The sequence below is a fragment of the Ischnura elegans genome, assembly GCF_921293095.1.
Source record: "Ischnura elegans chromosome 13 unlocalized genomic scaffold, ioIscEleg1.1 SUPER_13_unloc_1, whole genome shotgun sequence".
Taxonomy (NCBI): Eukaryota; Metazoa; Arthropoda; class Insecta; order Odonata; family Coenagrionidae; genus Ischnura; species Ischnura elegans.
This window is the reverse complement of record NW_025791657.1, coordinates 10,719,936-10,741,117: the sequence shown is the minus strand read 5'-3', so window position 1 is coordinate 10,741,117 and position 21,182 is coordinate 10,719,936. Positions and strand designations below refer to the sequence as shown.

Sequence of the window (21,182 nt, the reverse complement as noted above, 5' to 3'; positions counted from 1 at the left end):
GGTAGAAATAAATTAGTATTTTAACTCTTTCACTTAAATATCTGACGACTGTAAGTACTTTTCATATAATACCAAATGAATATTATCCATTTTTCCAACTTTTAACTAGCTTTTAAGTTATCATACCGAAATATGGATATCTATTGGGAAATCTATTGCCCTTGCCTTCGGATTTCATTCCTGGCAAATTAAGAGAAACACCACGGCCGTGTCATTTTTCCCACCTACATGCATCAGATCTAATCACGGGTGAGCATTATTAATAAGTTTGAAGATATGGATGCATCAATTTTGGCCATTAGCGTATTATATTAACAGTATATCTTCATCATTTTAATACACATGCTATTATTGCTATTAATACCCATTAAGCCGCCTTAATAGGCGGACGGCGGGAAGTATTGGAACACCAGCCGCTTCCATATAAAAATTCCTTTAACGCGCAGGTGAAAAACAAATTCTCACACCTATCAGTTTCGGCAAAATACCTCTATTAATTTGTTGTTTCTGTCGGACCCGGAAATGTAGTGGCGTTCTAATATCATGTTCACCGTGTCATTTTTAAAGATATCTATTCTCATTTCCTCAAGCAATATACGCTTCGCTCTTAGTCTCCGGGTCTCATGCAGCTGCTAACCTAATGCGCTAAACATACATGTAAAGCTTCCTGAACACCCGTGGTTGTTTTTGACTAATCTCACAGCTTTCCTTTGTGTTTTATTAAGTTAAACAATTAAGTCTTTCTACACGGCATCCCATATCCTCGTTGCACATTTAAGATATGGTCGGACGATTGCGTAAAAGAACCTCTCTTTTCATTTATCATCCGAAAATCTTCTCTCAATACGCTTGACGAATGCTAACTTCTTCAGGGCTCTTAAAAAATATTTTTTTGTGTGTTCCCAGCAATAGGTTCGAGGACATCGTAACTCCTAGATACTTCACTTCATTTGTTGCCTTTTCGTTTACCCCAAAAAATGCCCGAAATTAAATATTCCGTTTTGGTTTTACAGATGACTCTATTCCAATTTTTAAGGCTAAAATATTTACCCTGTGATCACATATACCGTCTATGATATCGATTTGTTTTATCAACTTAGGACGGCTTGCTGATTAATGATCTAATTTTTATTTCCTCTAGCGAGCTTGTCAACTACTAGTGCAAGTGAGTGATGTATTAGTGCCTTTACTAAGATTTCAGATATTTATTTATTCCTTGATTTAGGGTTTAGAGTGTAAGAATCCAAAATTATAGACATGGGATTGGAAAAGTAAATGCAGATACTTGATTTCCTAATTGGAAAATAATATTATTTCGTTGATTAATTGAGCACCAAAAACTATCTAATTTAATATAAGTTAAGGCGCTGTGTATTTAATTGCTGGAAAACTCCACCACCTATTCCATCACGTCGATCGCAATTGTAGATCTTATATACTGGAGGGAAAACTTCACTGTCGCTTGTATCCTTCATAAGTTAATTCTCTGTTCCTATGACCATGTTTGCATCCTGAAATATTTACTCCATTTTATAACGCTATGACAATAAATTGCGACATAGTTAATGTCATATTTTTTTGCCTTTCGGTTGGTTCTTTTGTTCGCTAATGTGTATAAATGAGTGTGTCACTCTGAAAGTTCTAATTAATTTAGATATAATAGCTTTTTGTGGAGTAGGCGCTTTGGAATTATCGTTATTTACTGGGAATTACTTCTCCTAAATTTACTTCATGTGATGTAAGGATTTTCGCATTGTGGACTACTTCGGAGGCTACATTTAGTTAGATGGCTTTAATCGTTTAAAAAATTCACTACTGATTTTTTCTTGAGTCACCTGCATAGATTATGTTGATATTAAGAATACATCTTTTAAAAAATGAAAAATAGTATGATCACGTCGGACTCGATCCTTCGCAGGACTCTCACGAATTTACAGAACATAATATACACCCACTCGGCCACGGAGCCACGTAGTGGTGAGAGGTAAACGGTGAGCCCAAATATAATTCCAAAGATAGGAAAAACCTCGCCACGGAGACCGAAAGAAAACACACAGACAGCCCAATGCCTGTGGGGACACGAATTACCACAATATATTCCATCCCCTAATCTTAATTTCGATTGGGCACTTGCTCCTGGAGTTTGACTCCAGGTTCAGTTGCTCAGTCGCGTCCGTGTCCGTCCTCGTCGGCTCGCCGCGAAGGCAACGAATGCAGGCTGCTTCATGTGCCAACCTTCCAAGTTTACTCTGACCCGGCCCCATCAATTAAGCGGGTCTCGTGAGTATCTACATATTATTGAAAACGATAGAATATTCGGGTAATACGCAAAAGGACTTGATGGAGCAGTTTACCTGATTGAAATATTTTCCATATTATTGGAGCACTGATATTTCGGTGAAAACGTACATGATATCTGCAGAAAGCAAAAAGAGAATTTTCTCTATTCAAAATTTTAAAATGACAGCAGTGTTTCATTAAGTTAAAGTGGAAAAAAATGTCACTGCTTTACTATGTAACTGAAAAAAATTGATCCGCAGAGGTTCGGACTGCCGACTTGTGATTGCTGCCGTGGTAAGTCTTCTCCTTAACCACTAGTCCATCTCACACGTTGACTCCATTGTGGATTCATTACGAGCCTTGTCAGGCAAGGAATGAACCGGTCTTCTAGTGTCACTAAATCAAGCTGATTTTAAACACTCACTCGTAATATTTACTGTGATATTGCGGCGGATATTTTATATGTATGTCATGTTCGCTATCGCTGATCAAAAAGCTTCAGCGTTAATTGTAAGACAATATACTTTGACGGATCGGCCAACTTACGAGAGGAGGTAAATTGACGTTCTGGACGTAGATGTATTATCTAGCAGAAGCTGCATAAATTATTTGGTGTTAAACATTGCACATATCCCACATCCATTTCCCTTAAACGATGTTGTTATAAAAATATTACGGGAGGTGGGAATGTTGTTCAAATTTCCCTCCCACTGGTACAATAGAAAATGCCGAAACTCGATTTCCAAACTGCGGCGAAAGTAGTGCCGCTCCATTTGTTGCAATACTTTGAATCCGACTGTACAAATATATATGTGGTAAGAATTTTTTCTTCAATGGCATGTCGTGATTTGTTCATTAGAAAGAAAACGTCACCAGTGCATACATTGTTTAGTAACTGACTTTAGGGGAATATTTTATGGTGGAATTCTTCAAATTCCATCTATCTGAAAATAGGCACACAGACAATGAGAATATTACTGCACTCCATTGCAAGTATTGAGAAAATACTTATCTCTCTTTCTCCTATTGTCATGATGTGGATATTTTTGAAATCCATTTACATATAATGCACTCATCACATCATCATCATTGGTCTATAATCCTAAGGTTGGTTTCATGCATATCTCCACTTAATTCTCGTATCAGCTAATATTTTCACTATAATGCACGATAAATGACATTATAAATCTAGCTTCTACAGGATGGAATATTTGAATATTTTGGTAAGTTTTATTACCATCTGCAGTGAAACCTGAGTTAAATCACCCTAAGCTGTTGACATTTACTACGTAGTATTAGGAAAGTAGCTTTGCCTATTGTAAATGCATGTATTTCTACAGAAAGTCACCCTCTCTTTGGTGACTTGGGGACCAGATGCAATGAGGTAAAAAATGAAGGACAGTACCCTATTAAATAAGCGATAAGAGGTAAAGTAGGCCAATTGAAAAATAATGACAATTTTATAATTTGGAACAATAAAATTAATTTGCAGTATGATTTTATATATTTTTCTGTGGATTTAATTTCCCTGAAAAATTTATGTATTTGTATAAGCTAGCTATCAACACATTCAATTCGGATGCGATTTTCATGAAAGTCATCAGAATCGGTCCATAAAATAAGAAAGGAAAAGAGGGAGTTTTCCAGAACATACCTTCGGTACAAACACAACTACTAAAAAAATAAAGTGAAGAAGAGTAGGACATTTAAAAATTACAACAATTTCATAATTTAGAGTAATAAAAATTAATTAGCACTATGATTTTGTGTATATTTCTGTGGACTTAATTTTTTTAAAGCAATTTTTGCATCTTTAACAACTCTAAATGAATTTTTACTTAGGCTATATTTTATTAATTTCTCTCTGCAGTCCACTGGGATTTAATCAGAGATAACACCCTATCTTCATTTGTATTGTTCCCTGGCATGCTGAAGAAATATTCAGAATGGCTATTAAAGGATTTACTATAATGACTAACTAATAGCGATGAATTGCTAGAACACATGCGAGAATGTGTGGATGTGAAATGGCAAAATAGCCCCTGTTCTAATTTTGTCCATGCACTCGTGCAATTCCGCTCCATTTTAGAAATAAATGCAGCTCTAACCTGCACAATTCCGTGCCCACAGTAAAACGGCCTTATCAAAGATATTGGGTTTTTGCAATCTTGCATCACTTGGATTTTTCCATCATTGTGCCTTGTCAACCAAATTGATACCCATAGATGTAAAACAGCCCCCAGAAAAATCAGTCTATGATTCAGAATATGGAAATAGGGTGGTTTCCTATTATTTTTTATTGCCTAAAGCGAAAGGTTATTACTCCTAGTGTACGAATTTCACACTTTTAGATTCTTAAATGACGACATCTATTTTTTGTGATTAAATGAAAAGTGAAAATTTTAAAGCACGCGAAAATGCGACGGCTAAGTAGGAATGCTGCGAAAACTCCGTGTGACGTCGTTCTGGTTCCCGCTGCCGCAAGTGAGGTGACCTTTGGGCAAGGCTTTGAGTGCTGATACGATGCAGGATGCTGGCAGGTAGCAGAGTACCCTGCTAGTTGGTAGCTTTTGGTTTAAATAAGGATTACTATTCACCTATCAAATGAAGGAAACTTTCCGACCTTAGGCAGTTTTAATAGGTGATTATTTAGACATTTTTCCCTGAGTTCTGTGCCTCATGAATGCATTGGTAATCTCAGACAATGTAAAACTCCTATCTACTCATATAGATTCTTGGTCCCTGTGACGTCACGTGGAGTGGCATCACATGGGCGCCAATCTGGCCTTTTTCAAATGAGGATAAAATTGACCATTGCCATTCGTCTAAACCGGTATTTCTAAAACCAAATAATTTGTATAATATGAATACACTAATGGTGGGTAACGAATCGCAATCAATGCCTTCCGTTTTCTTTGATGAAGGAAACTACCCTATTCTACTGCCTGGAATATGATTCTTCCCTGTCACTAAATTTCCTTAACATGAGATTTTTTAGGAACATATCTCTGGTTTTAGGTGAGGAATACCTGTAATCAGTGAAGGGGGAGTTAAGGTGAGGAATAGCTGTAATTAGCAAAGGGGGAGTTTATGGGGTATGAAATGCCCCCAGAGCTCAGAAAATTTAAGTTTAAACCTTACTTAATTGGATTAATATTACTTACAGAATAGAAAAAATGTCCCTCAGAAAGCCGTAAAACTTATCATTTTGAACCATTTATCTTAATTTTTTTTGGGGAGGGCCCCCACACCTCCAGCTTACCCTAGCAAGTATTCCATGCCTCCTGACCCCCCAGTTTTTATTAGTTGCGCCAAAACACATTCCGTGCTGACCGTATTTTAGAGAAAATGTCCTGTGGCTGACTTTTTGGCAAAAATTTGTATTTTTCTATAATTATTTTAACGACGTGATCTTATTTGTGATGCTGGGCATATGTTTTCAACTTTTTTTCTAAAGGTAACCCTTCATTTGTTGAAAAATTTGAAATTAAAATTTTCTAAGTCTCCTGTCAAACTTGTGATACCTTCCCGCAACACACCGATATTTTCCCGATATTTCTTAGCTCTTAGTCAGTACTGCAGCGAAAATCCATTCAGACTTTATCACTTTCTGGAAAAAACTAATAAAAATAGTAATGCAGCTAACATTAATTTTTAAATCTAGAAAAGATACATTTAAATACGATTTTAAATGTTTTATCGTACTAAAGTAAATATTGCGAGTATTACCAATATTTCCTGCAAAAGTGTTGTTCCCTATAATGGGAAATGTGACTGAACAATATGATATCCTCTGGAAAAGATTTTATAATGATATACAATGGTTTATGAGCAAAAAGGAATTTTTTTATGGACAAATAATTATTGTAATAAAACATTGTTTTACAAATCAGAAATTGACTAGCATATGAAGGATAATTTTTCATTTACTAATTACTATGCTTCAAATAATATCATTTTTAAATAGAAACATTTAAATTGAAAATATAAAAGGCATGCATTAAAAAAAACTATTTTTTCCCGCTTGGTAAATAATTTTCTGCATAACAAATTCTAGTGATACTTCTGGAAACACTCATGACACAATCGAGGCACAGCCAGGCAGGTGGGGCTATAATACTGTATAATGTGTCCTGGAGGACATTCTTCTTGAAGCACTGCCTACATCTCTTCTATTTTCGTCTTTTCTGTCTTTCGTATTTTTCATATAATCGGGGTAATGTCCTGATAAGCCTAGGTTTTGGATGAGGCGGGCTAGGATGACTATCTCCTCAAAGGGGTCGAAGGTACAGATATTGTCATAAGAGATTCTATAATTTGAATTTGAAAGTCGAAGAGAGGAATTTTCCAAAAATTTTCTGTGGATAAGAAATAATGGTACAGTAGCAATAAGTTCAGTAGGTGGGTTCCCAATTTTTAGTACCATTTGATGGGTTTCCTTTCAATGGGAAAGTAAGACATCATTTGATCCTAATGATCGATGCCACAATTGTAATTGCTGTAATCAACAACTGCCTGAGGTTTCGAGGCTTTCTTGGCATGCACCCTCGTCACTTTGTGAATTCAATCATTTTTTTTTTTGCACTGAATTCAGCGCTGATCATCCGCATTTCCCTCTTATCATTCCACCTTAGGATACAGTTTTCATCCACAGGAAAGGCCTCCACTAACTCACCTTTCTTTAATTCCTAGGAGAGCATAACAGGTAGAATACCTTTCTTGCCTCTCCTCAGTGTCCCCATCGCTTTAGTTTTTCCATTTGGATGGAATCTAGATCTGGCCACACTGTTATAAAATTTATCCATATAAAAGGATGGGCCGCAGTCAAAATCTTCTACATCATCATCTTCTACAAATGCCCTTTTCCAGACACTTCTGAGTTGGAAGATGCTTGGTATTCGAAGGTTTGGATTGCAAAACCCTCTGCTTCCGTCAACATATACAACTTTATTGCGTACCTGTAGTGCTTTCCCCTCATCTATTCACCATATCCCAGCCTAGCACTTCTTGGAACCATAGACTCTTCCAAACTGAGGTCACGAGAGAGGGTCACTACTTTGTCAATTGTTTCCTTGAATGAGTCTATAACGGGGCTAATTTTGAATAATCAGTTGGTCAGAGGAGTGTTAGAGTCAGAGAACGTTGATAGGTTCTCGTGGAGTTGAAGGGCTTGGAGAAATGACATGAATTGACCATACGACTTCTCTCTCCTGAGGCAATGCCAGTCATAAAAGGGATGAGCTTTTCAATAATGAGAGATACAGGTAATTTTGATAATCTTACATGAAAAATAAGGCAAAAATGTGGGGAAATTCTTCTATGGTTAAATATTTCGGCCAAGTAATTTTCCTTCAGGACACGCATTGCCCATTTTATATCCTCGTGCCAGATCAGTTTCTCTGAGTTTGGTGGCATGAGATTGGGTTTGGGGAAGTTGATCTCTTAAGGCCTGGTTACATGGTGCATTAACCTGTACGGGTTAATGAATGAATGCGTGTCTGTTTGCATGTCTGAATTCATGGACGTTTGCAAGAACGAGAAGCATGAATGAGCGGTTACACAGTACATGCGTTCGCACAAGTTATCACACATTTTCTCGTAACGCGAGGCGTTTAGTTTTTGTTTATTCCCTTTACAGTGCGCAAGTTTTAAATGTGTAAACAGTATCATTAGGTGGGAAGCAGACGATACCTACCAGAAAATAATTCCCTTTTCTTTGTTTCCTGTAGGACCAGGAAATTTCACATACTGGTAATATATTTGCGCTGCCGTGTAAACAGTGGTGTTCATTGTAGTTGCCGAAGTTGTTTCATTTTGTGCCTATAATATTTATTTATATTTAATATTTATCGTTATCGCTCACTTTATGTTATCTCAATAGTACTCTATTTATTTCAAACCGTTATCAAAGTTAATACTTGTTGAAATTTGTAGACACATCTTGTTTTTAAGCCGTGTTTACTAGACATTTTTCTGTCATCTGTTTCACTGAGTGTAGATGATGTATGAGAGTAGATATTTTTAATACTGTTCTACTTTTGTCCGGGACGGTTATAAAGTTAAGAAGATATTTGCTGTTGATGGAAAAGATGTTGGTTTAGAGATCTGGTAGATTTATGAATTTGCTAATGTTAGTCGTCTTTTTATGGTGGGCCAGTGCATTCCCACCTCAGACTTATAAAAGGTAGAATTGTCGTTAATTCGTATGATATAAATTATATTTAAATGTGTTCTATTAGTCATATATAGCCGTTGTATATCACAGATGTTGTGTTGTAAACTCTGTTATAACCTCACAGATTGTTTTGTTCCGGCATAATGCAACCAATAAGATACCATAGGCATAATCTTGGTATGTCCGGCATACGTACAGGGATATTCTGTATGAATATTAGTGTAGATGCAAATGGTGAGTTTGTGGTAGGATTCAAGCACTTACGATACAGTACAAATACGCGTTAATAGTTACTGAATAGCCCTGCAGATGACAACTAAATGTGTTGTTTCCTTTGTTTCCCACCAGGTGGCTCTGTTATGAGTTCGACTTGTGCGAATGCATGAACGAAATTAGAACAGGTTCTATTTTCCGTTCACGCGTTCATGCATTCGTTCATTTTGGGGTGGTTACAAAATGAATTTTTCCATTCATTCTCGCGTTCATACATTTAGACATTAATCCCTAAGCGTTAATGCACCATGTAACCAGGCCTTTAGGCATTTTTTTGTTGGGGAGGATGCCAAATAAAATGCTTGCAAGGATTTAGAATATTATGGAAAAAATCAAGTAATGAGTCTCTAATACAAATGTTAGTGAATGTAAGTATGGGGAAGTCTAGCTATTGTGCATGAAATGTAAATAGTAAATAATAAATTGCAATGTAGAACCAGGACTTCACTGAAGTTATTGTAATATTTATGCAATTATGGTTATTATTTCAAGCGTAGCAGCAAATAAACATAATAAAGTTAAAAACAAATTTTGCTGTGATTTCATCATAGCAAATAAAATTCTCCCCGAATCTTTTAAGTTGTAAGAAAGGAAGCATTTATTATATATCATAAGGATTAAATTACACATAACTGGAGTATGTCCGACATTAGGTAACCAGCCAAGCAATTTATCATGATAGCATTAATTGATAATAAAAATAAAAATAACTACAAGGGAAAAGTATTTCCATTCCTTCTCGTAAAACCAATTAAATAAACACATGTTAATCATTGTGTGAAAATTCATAAAGAAAGATAAAATACCTTGTAATAAAGTATCTTGCCTATCCTTGTCAACTGTAAAAGGATATTTTTTTATTTCGCTTTGAATATTTGTAAAAGTGTTTTTGAAGGCATACAAACAAAAGGGTGTTTCCCGCTTCTGCAAGTGAGGTGACCTGTGGGCAAGGCTTTGAGCGCTGATACGACTCAGGATGCTGGCAGGTAGCAGAGTACCCTGCTAGTTGGTAGCGCTTGGTTTAAATAAGGATTATTAATACCTTATCAAACGAAGAAAACTTTCCGAACTTAGCCATTTTTAATAGGTGATTATTAAGACATGTTTCCCTGAGCTCTGTGCCTCATGCATGCATTGGTAACCTCAGACGATGTATAACTCCTATCCTCTCGTGTAGAAACTAGGTCCCTGTGACGTCATGCGGAGTGGAATCGCATGGGCGCCAATCTGGCCTTTTTCAAATGAGGGTAAAATTTGACCCTTGCCATTCGTCTAAACCGGTATTTCAAAAACCAAATAATTTGTGTATTATGAATACACTAATGGTGGGTAACGAATCGCAATCAATGCCTTTCGTTTTCTTTGATGAAGGAAACTACCCTATTGTGAGAAATTATTGCTTTTTTCTGTATTATAAAATAAAAGTAATAATGAAATAGATTGTAAAAACCCACCCCCAAAGACGTACTTGCGGAGTAAAATCAGCTGAAATAGAAAAACAAAGAAAAAATAGAAAAGATTTTTTTTTGGAGTTTTCCACACGGCAAACAGGCAAAGAGCGGGGACTGACCCTCTCCCATACCATAACACCAGTGGCTGGTGCTCAGGGCGGAATATAATGCAGAAGGGAATCATGACGTAACCCTTACGTCATCAGCCACTCGGTAGCCACTGCCATGACGAAGACATTACGTCATGAGCAGGGAATGTGTTAACCCCCCTAGCCTTGATTTCTAGCTGTGCCCCTACCTGTAATAGGTACAAATTTTTGATGAAAATAATTTTTTTTCCATGGCATGTCTTGATTTGCTCATAAGAAGGAAAAAATTGAGTAATTGTTTATAAATTGTTAAATAACTAAGACAATGTCATGATAGACATCTTGAAATTCAAAATAAGTACACAGATAATGAGGATTCTACTGCACTCCATTGCAAATATTGAGAAAATACTGATCTCTGCACCTATTGTTGTGCTGTGGACATTTTTTAATAAAACATATCATGCACTATGAATGACAATATAAATTAAGCTTCTAGAAAATAGAATAGTGTCTCCTTTGTGTTGTCCCTTTGACTATTATGCTGTAAACACTATCCATTGGTAGCATGCAAGCCGCGTTCTCATTACTTGAGTAAGGATTAACACATTCAATGCGGGCCCGATTTTCGTGAATGTCGTCAGATTCGGCTGATAAAATGAGAAAGAAAAATAGAGAGTAGTTTGAGTGTCATAACTTCCTTTCAAATAGTGCTATTTTCAAACAAAGCACACGATTAGAGTTTGAGGGAAGCTTGCTGAAGGCCGTGCACACAATCGGAAGACTCAAAAGTGGATATTAGTCACTAATGGAGGTGGAGAAAGGCCCCTGTCCGACCGGCAGAGCACGTCAATAGGGTGGTTTCCTATTATTCGTTATTGCTAAAATCGAAAGATTATTACCCCTGGAGTACGTATACATTTCATGCTCTTAGATATTTGAATGGCAATATTTTTTTTGCGATTAAACGAAAAGTGAAAATTCTCAAGCGCGCAAAAACGCAATGGCTAAGTAGGAATGCTGGGAAACATCCGTGTGACGTATTTCTGGTTCCAACTGTCAGTGTGTGAGGTGACCTTGGGGCGAGGCTTTGAGAGCCGCTACGATGGAGGCTGCTAGCAGGTAGCGATAGGCTTATATAAGGATTATTAATACCCTATAAAACAAAGGAAACTTTCGGACCATAGGCAACTTTAATTGGTGATTTTTAAGAGATGTTTCCCTGACCTCTGTGCCTCATGCATGTATTGGTAATCTCAAACGATGTAAAACTCCTATCTACTCGTCTAGAATCTAGGTCCCTGTGACTTCGCGTGGAGTGGAATCGCATGGGCACCAATCTGGCGTTTTTCAAATGAGGTTAAAATTGAACATTGCCATTTGTCTAAACTGGGTTTTCTAACACCAAGTAATTTGTATATTGTGAGTACACTAATGGTGGGTAACGAATCGCAATCAATGCCATTTGTTTTCACTGATGAAGGAAACTACCCTATTGACATGTTCCATATCATGGCTTGGATGGGGCCACGTCAATTGACGTGGCCCCATCAATGCACGCTGAATGTGTTAAAGTAATTACAAACCCCTCCCCAGAGCTCAGAGAAATTTTTAAATTTAACGCATTTTACTTAATTGGATTGATAATACTAATACAATTGTGTAAAGATGAATAAAGTATTCCTCAGAAAGCCATAAAACTCACCATTTTGAACCATTTATCGTAAAATTCCGCAATTTATTAATCTTGCACCTACCCCTTATCCTGGTGGGTATTCCATACCCCCACACCTCCCGGTATTAGTTGCACCTAAACCCCCTTCCAGCCTTAATTCCTAGCTGTGCCCCTGTACAGCAGAACAGGTTGATAATTTTCCTAACATTTGTGTTCTATAGATTGAACTCTTTGATGTTTTTTCTGTTTTTTTTCGGACTATTTTGTGTCTATTATCATCACTGAAAACAGACCGTTTGATCAATGCACCCCATGTCACGGCAGAACTCGGAGAGAAACCGATAATAGCTGGTATTATACGTAAACCATAATCCTCTATTTTAGTAATGTATACTTTAATTACAAAATATAATTTATTTTATTTTATGGCGCAATTCTAGAATACTTTATGCTCTAATGGGTTAAATCAGCTATTTCAAGCGGTTAGCACCCTTAATCATACCGTATTTACCCGTGAAACTCGAATCAATTTGTCCGTCAGCGACACGAGTGGCGACTTCTGTAAACACATTTAAATGCGCAGTAGGTGACAACACATTGAGAGGCCGCCTTGAGGATTCTCACGGGGAAAATTAAAGATTCTGGAGAAAATTCCTTCCGTCACGTCATCCACCTTAATTCCTGGCTGCTTCAGCCATTTCATAATAATTTGTATATTGCGAGTACACTAATGGTGGGTAAGGAATCGTAATCAATGCATTTCGTTTCCTTTGATGAAGGAAATTACCCTATTGATGTCCTCCGTATCTCAGCTTAGACAGGGCCACGTCAATTCATTCAACTAACAGAATAGTGTAAGGAATTATAAAATATCCCTCAGAAAGCCATAAAACACACCATTTTGAATCATTTATCTTAAAATTCCACAATTTATTAATCTCGCACCTACCGCTTATCCTGGTGGGTGTTCCATACCCCACAAGCCCCGGTATTAGTTGCACCTAAACCCCTCCCCCCTGCCTTAATTCCTAGCTGTGCCCCTGATGTCAGCCTTTTCATTAGCTGCTGTGTTTTTAGGGTGTAAGGCATGTAAGCCTTAGGAACTGTTTAGTTTAATAAATGGCCATATGTAGGCTTGATTATGCACATGTAGGGCAAGATCAGTTTATGCTGGGGCTGATGATGTTCCAAGGTTCAGGTGGCCCTGCAATGTGGACGAAACAAATGGCCCTTATTATAAATAAATATGAACAAATGATGATAATAGCTCATCTTTATTGATTGATGGAATTCAGGACTTTGAATTCCTCTCCTACAATCAAGCTGAGGATACGCAAATATTCCGAGGCCTTGATGGGGTAAGGCCACCCAGTTGGGAATCGAACCTGCAACCTCTGGGTTGGAAGGTGTAGAATTTACCCAATTAAACTGTGGCTTGCACATTGAGAAGCGTTCCACACCAAGGTGTGCAGAGTAAACTGGTCATGTAAGCCATTTCATTTTAGCTTGTCGCTAAAATCTTGTGCAAATATGATTTCAGCCAGCTTGAGTGGTCTCGGGAGGTTTTATTGTTATTTTTTATAAACATTTACATTGTTATTGTTTTGCCTTTATTGATTGACTCTCAGCATTATCTTCTAGTGTACTGTGAAAGCGGAGAACGAAGATCACCTCAGTGAAGGTATTTGTCCCGTGACGTACACACCAGATCCAGCTGGAATACCAAGCAATGCCATAGACCCATTGGCAACGGATGATTTGGTGAGTGTACTTTTGCTTTGTTTAGCACAATTTTGTTATGACACATATTCAGGAATATCCGCCATGAAATATTCCAATATTCTTTACCGTAATAACAATACTTTTCCCTTACTTTATCAAATGTGAATGAGTAAACTTGAGGTGTGTCATAAGCCTTCATTTGACCATTCACGGTTACTCATCATCTTTGATAGTGAAAAGCTTCTCTGCTATGTTTCTGTGCAAGTTTTTGTCTGGCCCCTTCTTCTCCACTTCTCCACTATGTTGACATGCTAATTTTTGTCAACATTCTAAGTTTCCTGACCTTTTCTGGCTGCTTTTTCAAGGAAGATTAAGGGCATTAAAATTCCCAAAAGTGTAGGCCCATTGGCCCAAAAGTTTTTTCACCTTACATGGAAATGTGTTGTTCTTGAGGAAATGATTCAAAATGAATGGTTCATTGCTCTGAACAGAATGGGGGCATACAGCTGTTCTGATCACTCACCTTTGCTCACTGAGCAGGTGAGGGCTCTGATATTATGGTATTTCCCATTTATGTGAGCATAGAAACACCATGCTCACTTCCAATCATCACAAAACAGAAGGGCGGATCATCTTCATAAGTCCTAAGATTTGTTTTTTGTGTGATTGGCAACTGATGAATTGGTGAGTGTTGTATTACTTTATTTAGCACAGTTTTTCTACGACGCAAATTCAGTCCTCCATTTAATATTCCAATAGTAATTGCCAGAAAAACAAAACCTGTGCTCTAACTTTATCAAATCTGAATAAGTAAAATTTGGATGTGTTATAATTCTTCCTTAGAATTTTCGTGGATATTTGTCGTGTTGGTTAACCCTTTGAAGACGGTGGAGTTCTTTCCCTAGCATGACTGCTGGACTGAGCCTCAAAGAGACTCTTCCATCCCCTCGGCACGGAGCATTCTTGCAGGTCATGTGTTAACCTTTTCCCTGCATAACTGAGGCAGACGGGATGTACATGAATGACACCCTTTTAATGAATGATTCATTGGCTTGGAGTGATTCATTCAAACTGATTCTGATTTATTAAATGCGGGTGCATTTCTAGAGAGCAGCTCCAATCAATCACTATGTGAATAGTGTCCCTCTCCCATATGTCTGCTTTTTGCTTTCTGAGGTAACTAGGAAGAGAGAAATACTTACGGCAAATGGTGCACAATTATGGTTTCCCTTGTCTGTGAGTACTCATGAGATTTCTGCTGTTTTTAACCCTTTCCAGATGGCGGAGTTTTCGTCTTAGCACAACTGCTGCACGGAGCCCTAAGAGACTCTTCCTTCTCGTGGTGCGGAGCATTTTTGGAGGGCATTCGTTAAGAAGGGTCTCGTTGAACCTTTTTCGACCCCTCCACGCAAGGACTTGGCATTATCTCGGACTCCGAGAGTAGTTGTGCTCCCTCCTTTCCGGGTTAACGACCATACCTGCGGCATTGGTTCGCGGTCAACTTATGTATGGTTAGATGTATTTAGCACATGGATAATTGTTGCTTGCACGTAAATTGCAGACTTTGAGTTGAATTCCTCATTTTTTCATTGTTGAATTTTAAACGAAGTTCCAAGGCCAATATTAATGTATTTAAAGCAGCAACAATTTCCATGTTGATTTTTATGCATAACTCGAGATATAAGTTAATATTTATCGTAGAATTTCGTTTAAAAATTTTAAACGCTATTCAAAAGACAAATAATTCAATCCTTAGTTTATTTTTCTTGAGAAATGAACAGATATTTATTTCAAAACCTAGAACATCGAACCTAGAACTAGTATTTTAGAGAACGATAGATCAATCACTACCTGAATAGTGTCCCTCTCCTTTATGTGTTCACTTGTGCTTTCTGAGGTAACTACGAAGAGAGAAAGACTTACGGCAAAAGGAGCACGATTATGGTTTCCCTTGTCTGCGAGTACTCATGTGCTCACCGAGATTTCTGCTGCTTTTAACCTTTTCCCTAATACACACGTATATATACGTGTGGACGTTTCCTGACCCGGGAGACGACGGCCGTATATTTACGTGTGAGATCTTCCTAGCCAGGAGAACGAAAGCGGTGTGTATGCATTTTCTAGCTTTCCCCCTTTTAGGACGGTCTCAGGTATATGACGTCTTTGTTTCGGGACCCAACCCTGCGGGGTTTAGGATTTACCCTCGGAATCCGGGAGCAGGTACCTGGACCCCTCCTCTTTTATAACCCCTCTCAATGGTAAGGGACAGGGGCCATATGGCTTATGCAGTCAGGTTTCGAAATAAATATTTGTTCATTTCTCAAGAAAAATAAACTAAGAATTGAATTATTTGTCTTTTGAGCAGCATTTACAATTTTTAAACGAAATTCTACGATAAAAATTAACTTATATATCGAGTTATGTATAAAAATCAACATGTAAATTGTTGCTGCATTAAATGCATTAATATTGGCCTTAGAACTTTGATTAAAATTTGACAATGCTCATAAAGAAATGAGGAATTCAATTCAAAGTCAGTAATTTACGTACCGGCAACAATTATCCATTTGCTAAATACATATAAGCTATGCATAAGTTGACCGCGAACCAATGCTGCAGGTATCATCGTAAACCTGGAAAGGAGGGAGCACAACTACTCTCGGAGTCCGAGATAATGCGAAGTCCCAGCGTGGAGGGGTCGAAAAAGGTTCAGCGAGACCCTTCTTCACGAATGCCCTCAAAAAATGCTCCGTACCACGGGAAAGAAGAGTCTCTTGAGGCTCAGTAAAGCAGTCGTGCTAAGACGAAAACTCCGCCGTCTCGAAAGGGTTAATAAGGGGTCTTGCGGACCTTTTTCCACCCTTCCTAACAGGGACTCCGCATTATCTTCGACTCTGAGGGTAGTTGGGCACCCTCCTTTGGGGGTTTCTAACCCTGCCAGCAGCATTGGTACACAGTCAGTGATGATTTGTTTATATAAATTAGCTATGTAGATAATTGTTGCTTGCAAGTAAATTGCATACCTCATTTTATTGGGAGAATCGTCAAATTTTGAACGAAGCACTACCATCAATATTAACGCATTTAATGCAGAAACAATTTCCATTTTGATGTTAATGCTTAAATTGATATATAAGTTAATATTTGTTGTAGAATTTTGTGTAAAAATTATATATGCTGCTCCAAATGAAAAGAATGCAATTCTTAGGTAATATTTTTTGAGAGTGGAACAAATATTTATCTCGAAAACTGACTGAATGGACAATAGGGTAGTTTCCCTTATCAAAGAAAATGAAAGGCATTGATTGCAATTCATTACCCACCATTACTGTATTCATAATATACAAATTATTCGGTTTTAGAAATACCGGTTTAGACAAATGGCAAGGGTCAATTTTATCCTCATTTGAAAAAGGCCAGATTGGCGCCCATGCGATTCCACTCCACGTGACGTCACAGGGACCTAGTTTCTATACGAGTAGATAGAAGTTTTACATCCTTGGAGGTTACCAATGCTGCATGAGGCACAGAGCTCAGGGAAATATGTCTTAAAAATCACCTATTAAAACTGGCTATGGTCGGTAAGTTTTCCTCGTTTGATAAGGTATTAATAATCCTTATTTAAGCCAAGGGCTACCAGCTAGCATGGTCCTCTGCTACCTAATAGCATCCTGCGTCGTATCAGGGCTCAGAGCCTCGCGACAGAGTCACCTCCTTGCGGCAGCAGGAACCAGAACGACGTCACACGGAGTTTTCCCGGCATTCATACCTGTCATGTTTTCGTGTGCTTGAAATTTTTCACTTTACATTTAATCGCGAAAAATAGACATTGTCATTTAAAAATCTAAAAGCATGAAATACGCGCTCCAGGAGTAATAATCTTTCGATTTAGGCAATAAAAAAATAATAGGAAACCACCCTATTGAATGATTGAGGTCCCTTACCGCAAAGAGGGGTAATATAAGATGAGGGGTGTGGGTGTGTTATTGCCCTGGATTTTGAGAATACGGCCTTGTGTGGTCAGGAAACTAAGACTTCACAAACCTCCGTCCATCACAAAAGGGAGAGAGTAAGGAAGCATATATTTTTGGCGTTCGTTTGCCTGCTTTGGAAAAAATCTCCAACAAAAATTTGCATCTTTTGTCTCCCGTGTCAAGAAACATCCTGACGCATATTTTCGTCGTTAATAGGGAGAGGGTTAAAGGAAGGCTTCAGGGCCGTACAAATTTTCAAGCTGCCCCCCTACATTTCCAAACCGATTCTGATCGCTTTTTCAACGGAGATCAAGGGAATGAAATTCCCATAAATTTTTACTTCTAACCAAAATAGAGGTGTCTGTAGGGCTCACACTCAATGGTGAAAACCTTTAAAACAGTGAATAAGCCATGCATTTTGTCACAAAACCTTAAAAATTTCTCAAACTTGATTGTAATGGCGATTGATGGATCAAAGGAATAAATCAAAATGTCCATCATATTTTAACGTCAGTTTAGTGCAGACACTGTCCACAAATTTATCTGCACATATATATTCGAAGCACAATTATTGTATCCATGTATCACGATGATACGTAGACGTTAAGCCTGTACCAAAGCTGGAAGACTGGTAACCAAAGTGTTAATTAACACTCGCGAAAATTAATTTCCCTGGCACCTACGTCCCCCTAATTTGCCACTCACAACCTTTAGCCGGAGCTGAATTTTGCTATCGACAGGTGATGTCGTGAGAGATAGACACTTTCATTTCATTTTTCTGCATTATAAAATGAAATTAGTACTGAAATAGATTGTAAAAACTCACCCCCAAAGACGTACTTGCAGAGCAAAACTGGGTAAAATAGAAAAATACAGAAAAAATTGGAAAAAAGAATTTTTTCTGAGTTTTCTGTGTGGCAAACAGGCGAAGAGTGGTGACTGACCCTCTCCCATACCATAACACTGGCGGCTGGTGCTCAGGGCAAAATAGAACGCAAATGGGAATCATTACGTAATCCTTAGGTCATCAGCCACTCGTTAGTGACTGCCCTGACGTAGACATAACGTTATGACTATGGAACATGTTAACCCCCCCTAGCCTTAATTCCTAACTGTGCCCCTGCCTGTAATATGTACACATTTTTGATGAAAATAATTTTTTTTTCCATGGCATGGCAAAATGTTATTCATTAATCAATTAATTAATGACTCTTCATTAATTTCCCTGGCACCTAGGTCCCTCTATTTTGCCGCTCACAACCTTAAGCCGGAACTGAATTTTGCTATCGATAGGTGATGTCGTGAGAGATAGACACTTTCATTGCTGTGTTTGCATTTTTGGCGTCTGTTGCATTTTGTTAATTTTTAGTTGACGTGCGATTGTTTAGAACTACGATTGACGGATCAAAAGAAAAATTGATTTGTTGATCATATTTCAATGTCAGTCATGCATTTATCTGCACAAGTATATTGGAAGTGCAAGTATTGGTCAGTGTGCCATGACGACACATTGACCATAAGCTTGCATCAAATCCTGAAGACTGGAGACCAAAGTGTTCATTAACCCTGGTGAAATTTCAGACGCTTGTCAACTTCCCTTCTACCATGCTCCTTCCATTTTCCCGCTCACAACCTTAAGCTAGCTCTGAATTTTTCTAACAATAAGTGATGCCATAAGAGATAGCACTTTTACTGCTTCGTTGGCATTCACTGCATCTGTCAGGCCTCCCACTCTACCGTGATAACCTAAAAACCGTGAATAAGCCGTGAATTTCGTCTACTGTGAAAAAAACTCGAAATAGCCGTGAAATTCATTGTAAAACCTTAACACTTTGAGTGCCGGCCGCTAATTTTAAAGCCCTACTGCAAAAATCCAGCATTTTTTACTAAATTTACTATTTTTTTCAAACATTAGCATCAAAAATATATTTATATCGATGTGTATTTCATTAAAAATGAACTTTGCTCTTCTTTATGAATGAGTTGAATAACATTTATTGCTAATTTTTAAATATATAAGTTAACAATGAAAGCCTACTGTTTTTGAAAAATAAAAAAGTTGCAACATATGCCATAACATGCATAATAATTTTTAAGTACTTTATTAATTAAGATCTCACAATCAATTATTCGAGGTAATCAAAGTAAATTTCACTCCACAGTCAACTGCCCAAATGGTTATGCAATATTGTGGTTGAATTTTAACAAATACATAAGCACGTAAGAATTCATTGGCCATACAGCATCCTATATGGACCTTGTGATAGGCATTGCGATGTTTTAAGACCAGAAAAAATGTTTAAAGTGTGTGTGTGCAGCATCAAGTCATCCATCACTGGGCCTTGATCTGTGGAACCTCTGATTCATAGCATGATACTTTACCCGCTACACCACCGGAACGATTGGGTTCTAAGGCAGTCTCAATGCCCAATATGTCGGCTGTGTCCACTATGTCCCGACGAGAGTAGATTCCATTCTAAGTGAGTCAAGGGCGAAGCATACTTTGGAGAATATGGCAAAGAATTCGTAGATGGATATTTTGCGCCTTGTCATAATGCGACAGGCGTGATTATTTCCTTGGTAAAAGGGATATATTGCTTTTAAAGCTACCAGTTGTATGAAAGCATTACGAGGGAAAAATTTTGGAAGACAAGTAGTTCACAAACTGGCTGCTCTCAGATGCCAACGAGCTTTGTGTTTGTTTTCCGCCACTGTACATTATACTGATTTCCTTTAATGGAGGAAATCAACATTTTTGTTCTCCGTCTGCACATCTAAACAAAGATTGGTGGTCATTGATGAATGGTGTCATCAAACCATCAGGTCTCAAAATATTGCTGATGCATTTGTTCTTCCATATTAGGAAGGTTTTCCAATGGCTAATTGAAAAGGCAGAGTGATATAATTGGCTATATTTTGTTAGTCTATAGATTTATCCTGCCTTCCACTGTGAGGTCAGAAAAGCCTTTCAGGGAATTTTTGATTTATATAAGTACACTCTATATTTTATATTTTTGTTGTGATCTTTTTGTTTCTGGTAACAATGGGTGAAAACCTGTATCAATTAAGTGTTCTGTTTCTCTTAGAACGGCAGGGAAGTGTACGGGTCCCCTTCAGTAAAAGCGGAGCAGATCAGTGGTGATGACGATGGATATGTGCACAAAGAGAGCACTGGTGAGGCTGCAAATGCACTCATGCCACAAGTATATGGGTCATCTTCAGTGAAAGTGGATCAAATCAGTGATGACAAAGGAGGATATGATGATGCCGATGAGGCCACAAATGAGCTATTGCCCCAAGCCTCTGATCAGGTAATGTACTGTTTGAACAATTTATTATATAATTTAACCCTCGAGCGGGCACGGTTTATCTTTGTAGTATTCTCCTCCTGTTGACCTCTTATCCCTCCACTATTCCCGTCTAATTTTACTCGGAAATTTGCCATTCCCTTATCTTGATTAACCCTCCAGCAAGCACCTCTGATATTTTTACACGACCGGGCATATGGCATACTTTGTCCATGATATGCATTTGCATTTATGA

General features: G+C 37.9%; 1 protein-coding gene across 1 annotated transcript in view; it reads left to right on the top strand.

Moving 5' to 3' along the window:
- Positions 1-21,182, top strand: part of LOC124172058 — a 31,172-nt gene that overhangs the window by 9,315 nt on the left and 675 nt on the right. The window contains exons 4-5 of the mRNA XM_046551465.1: positions 13,585-13,704; positions 20,726-20,950. Coding sequence (XP_046407421.1) covers positions 13,585-13,704; positions 20,726-20,950 — 345 coding nt within the window. The remainder of the gene's footprint in view (positions 1-13,584; positions 13,705-20,725; positions 20,951-21,182) is intronic.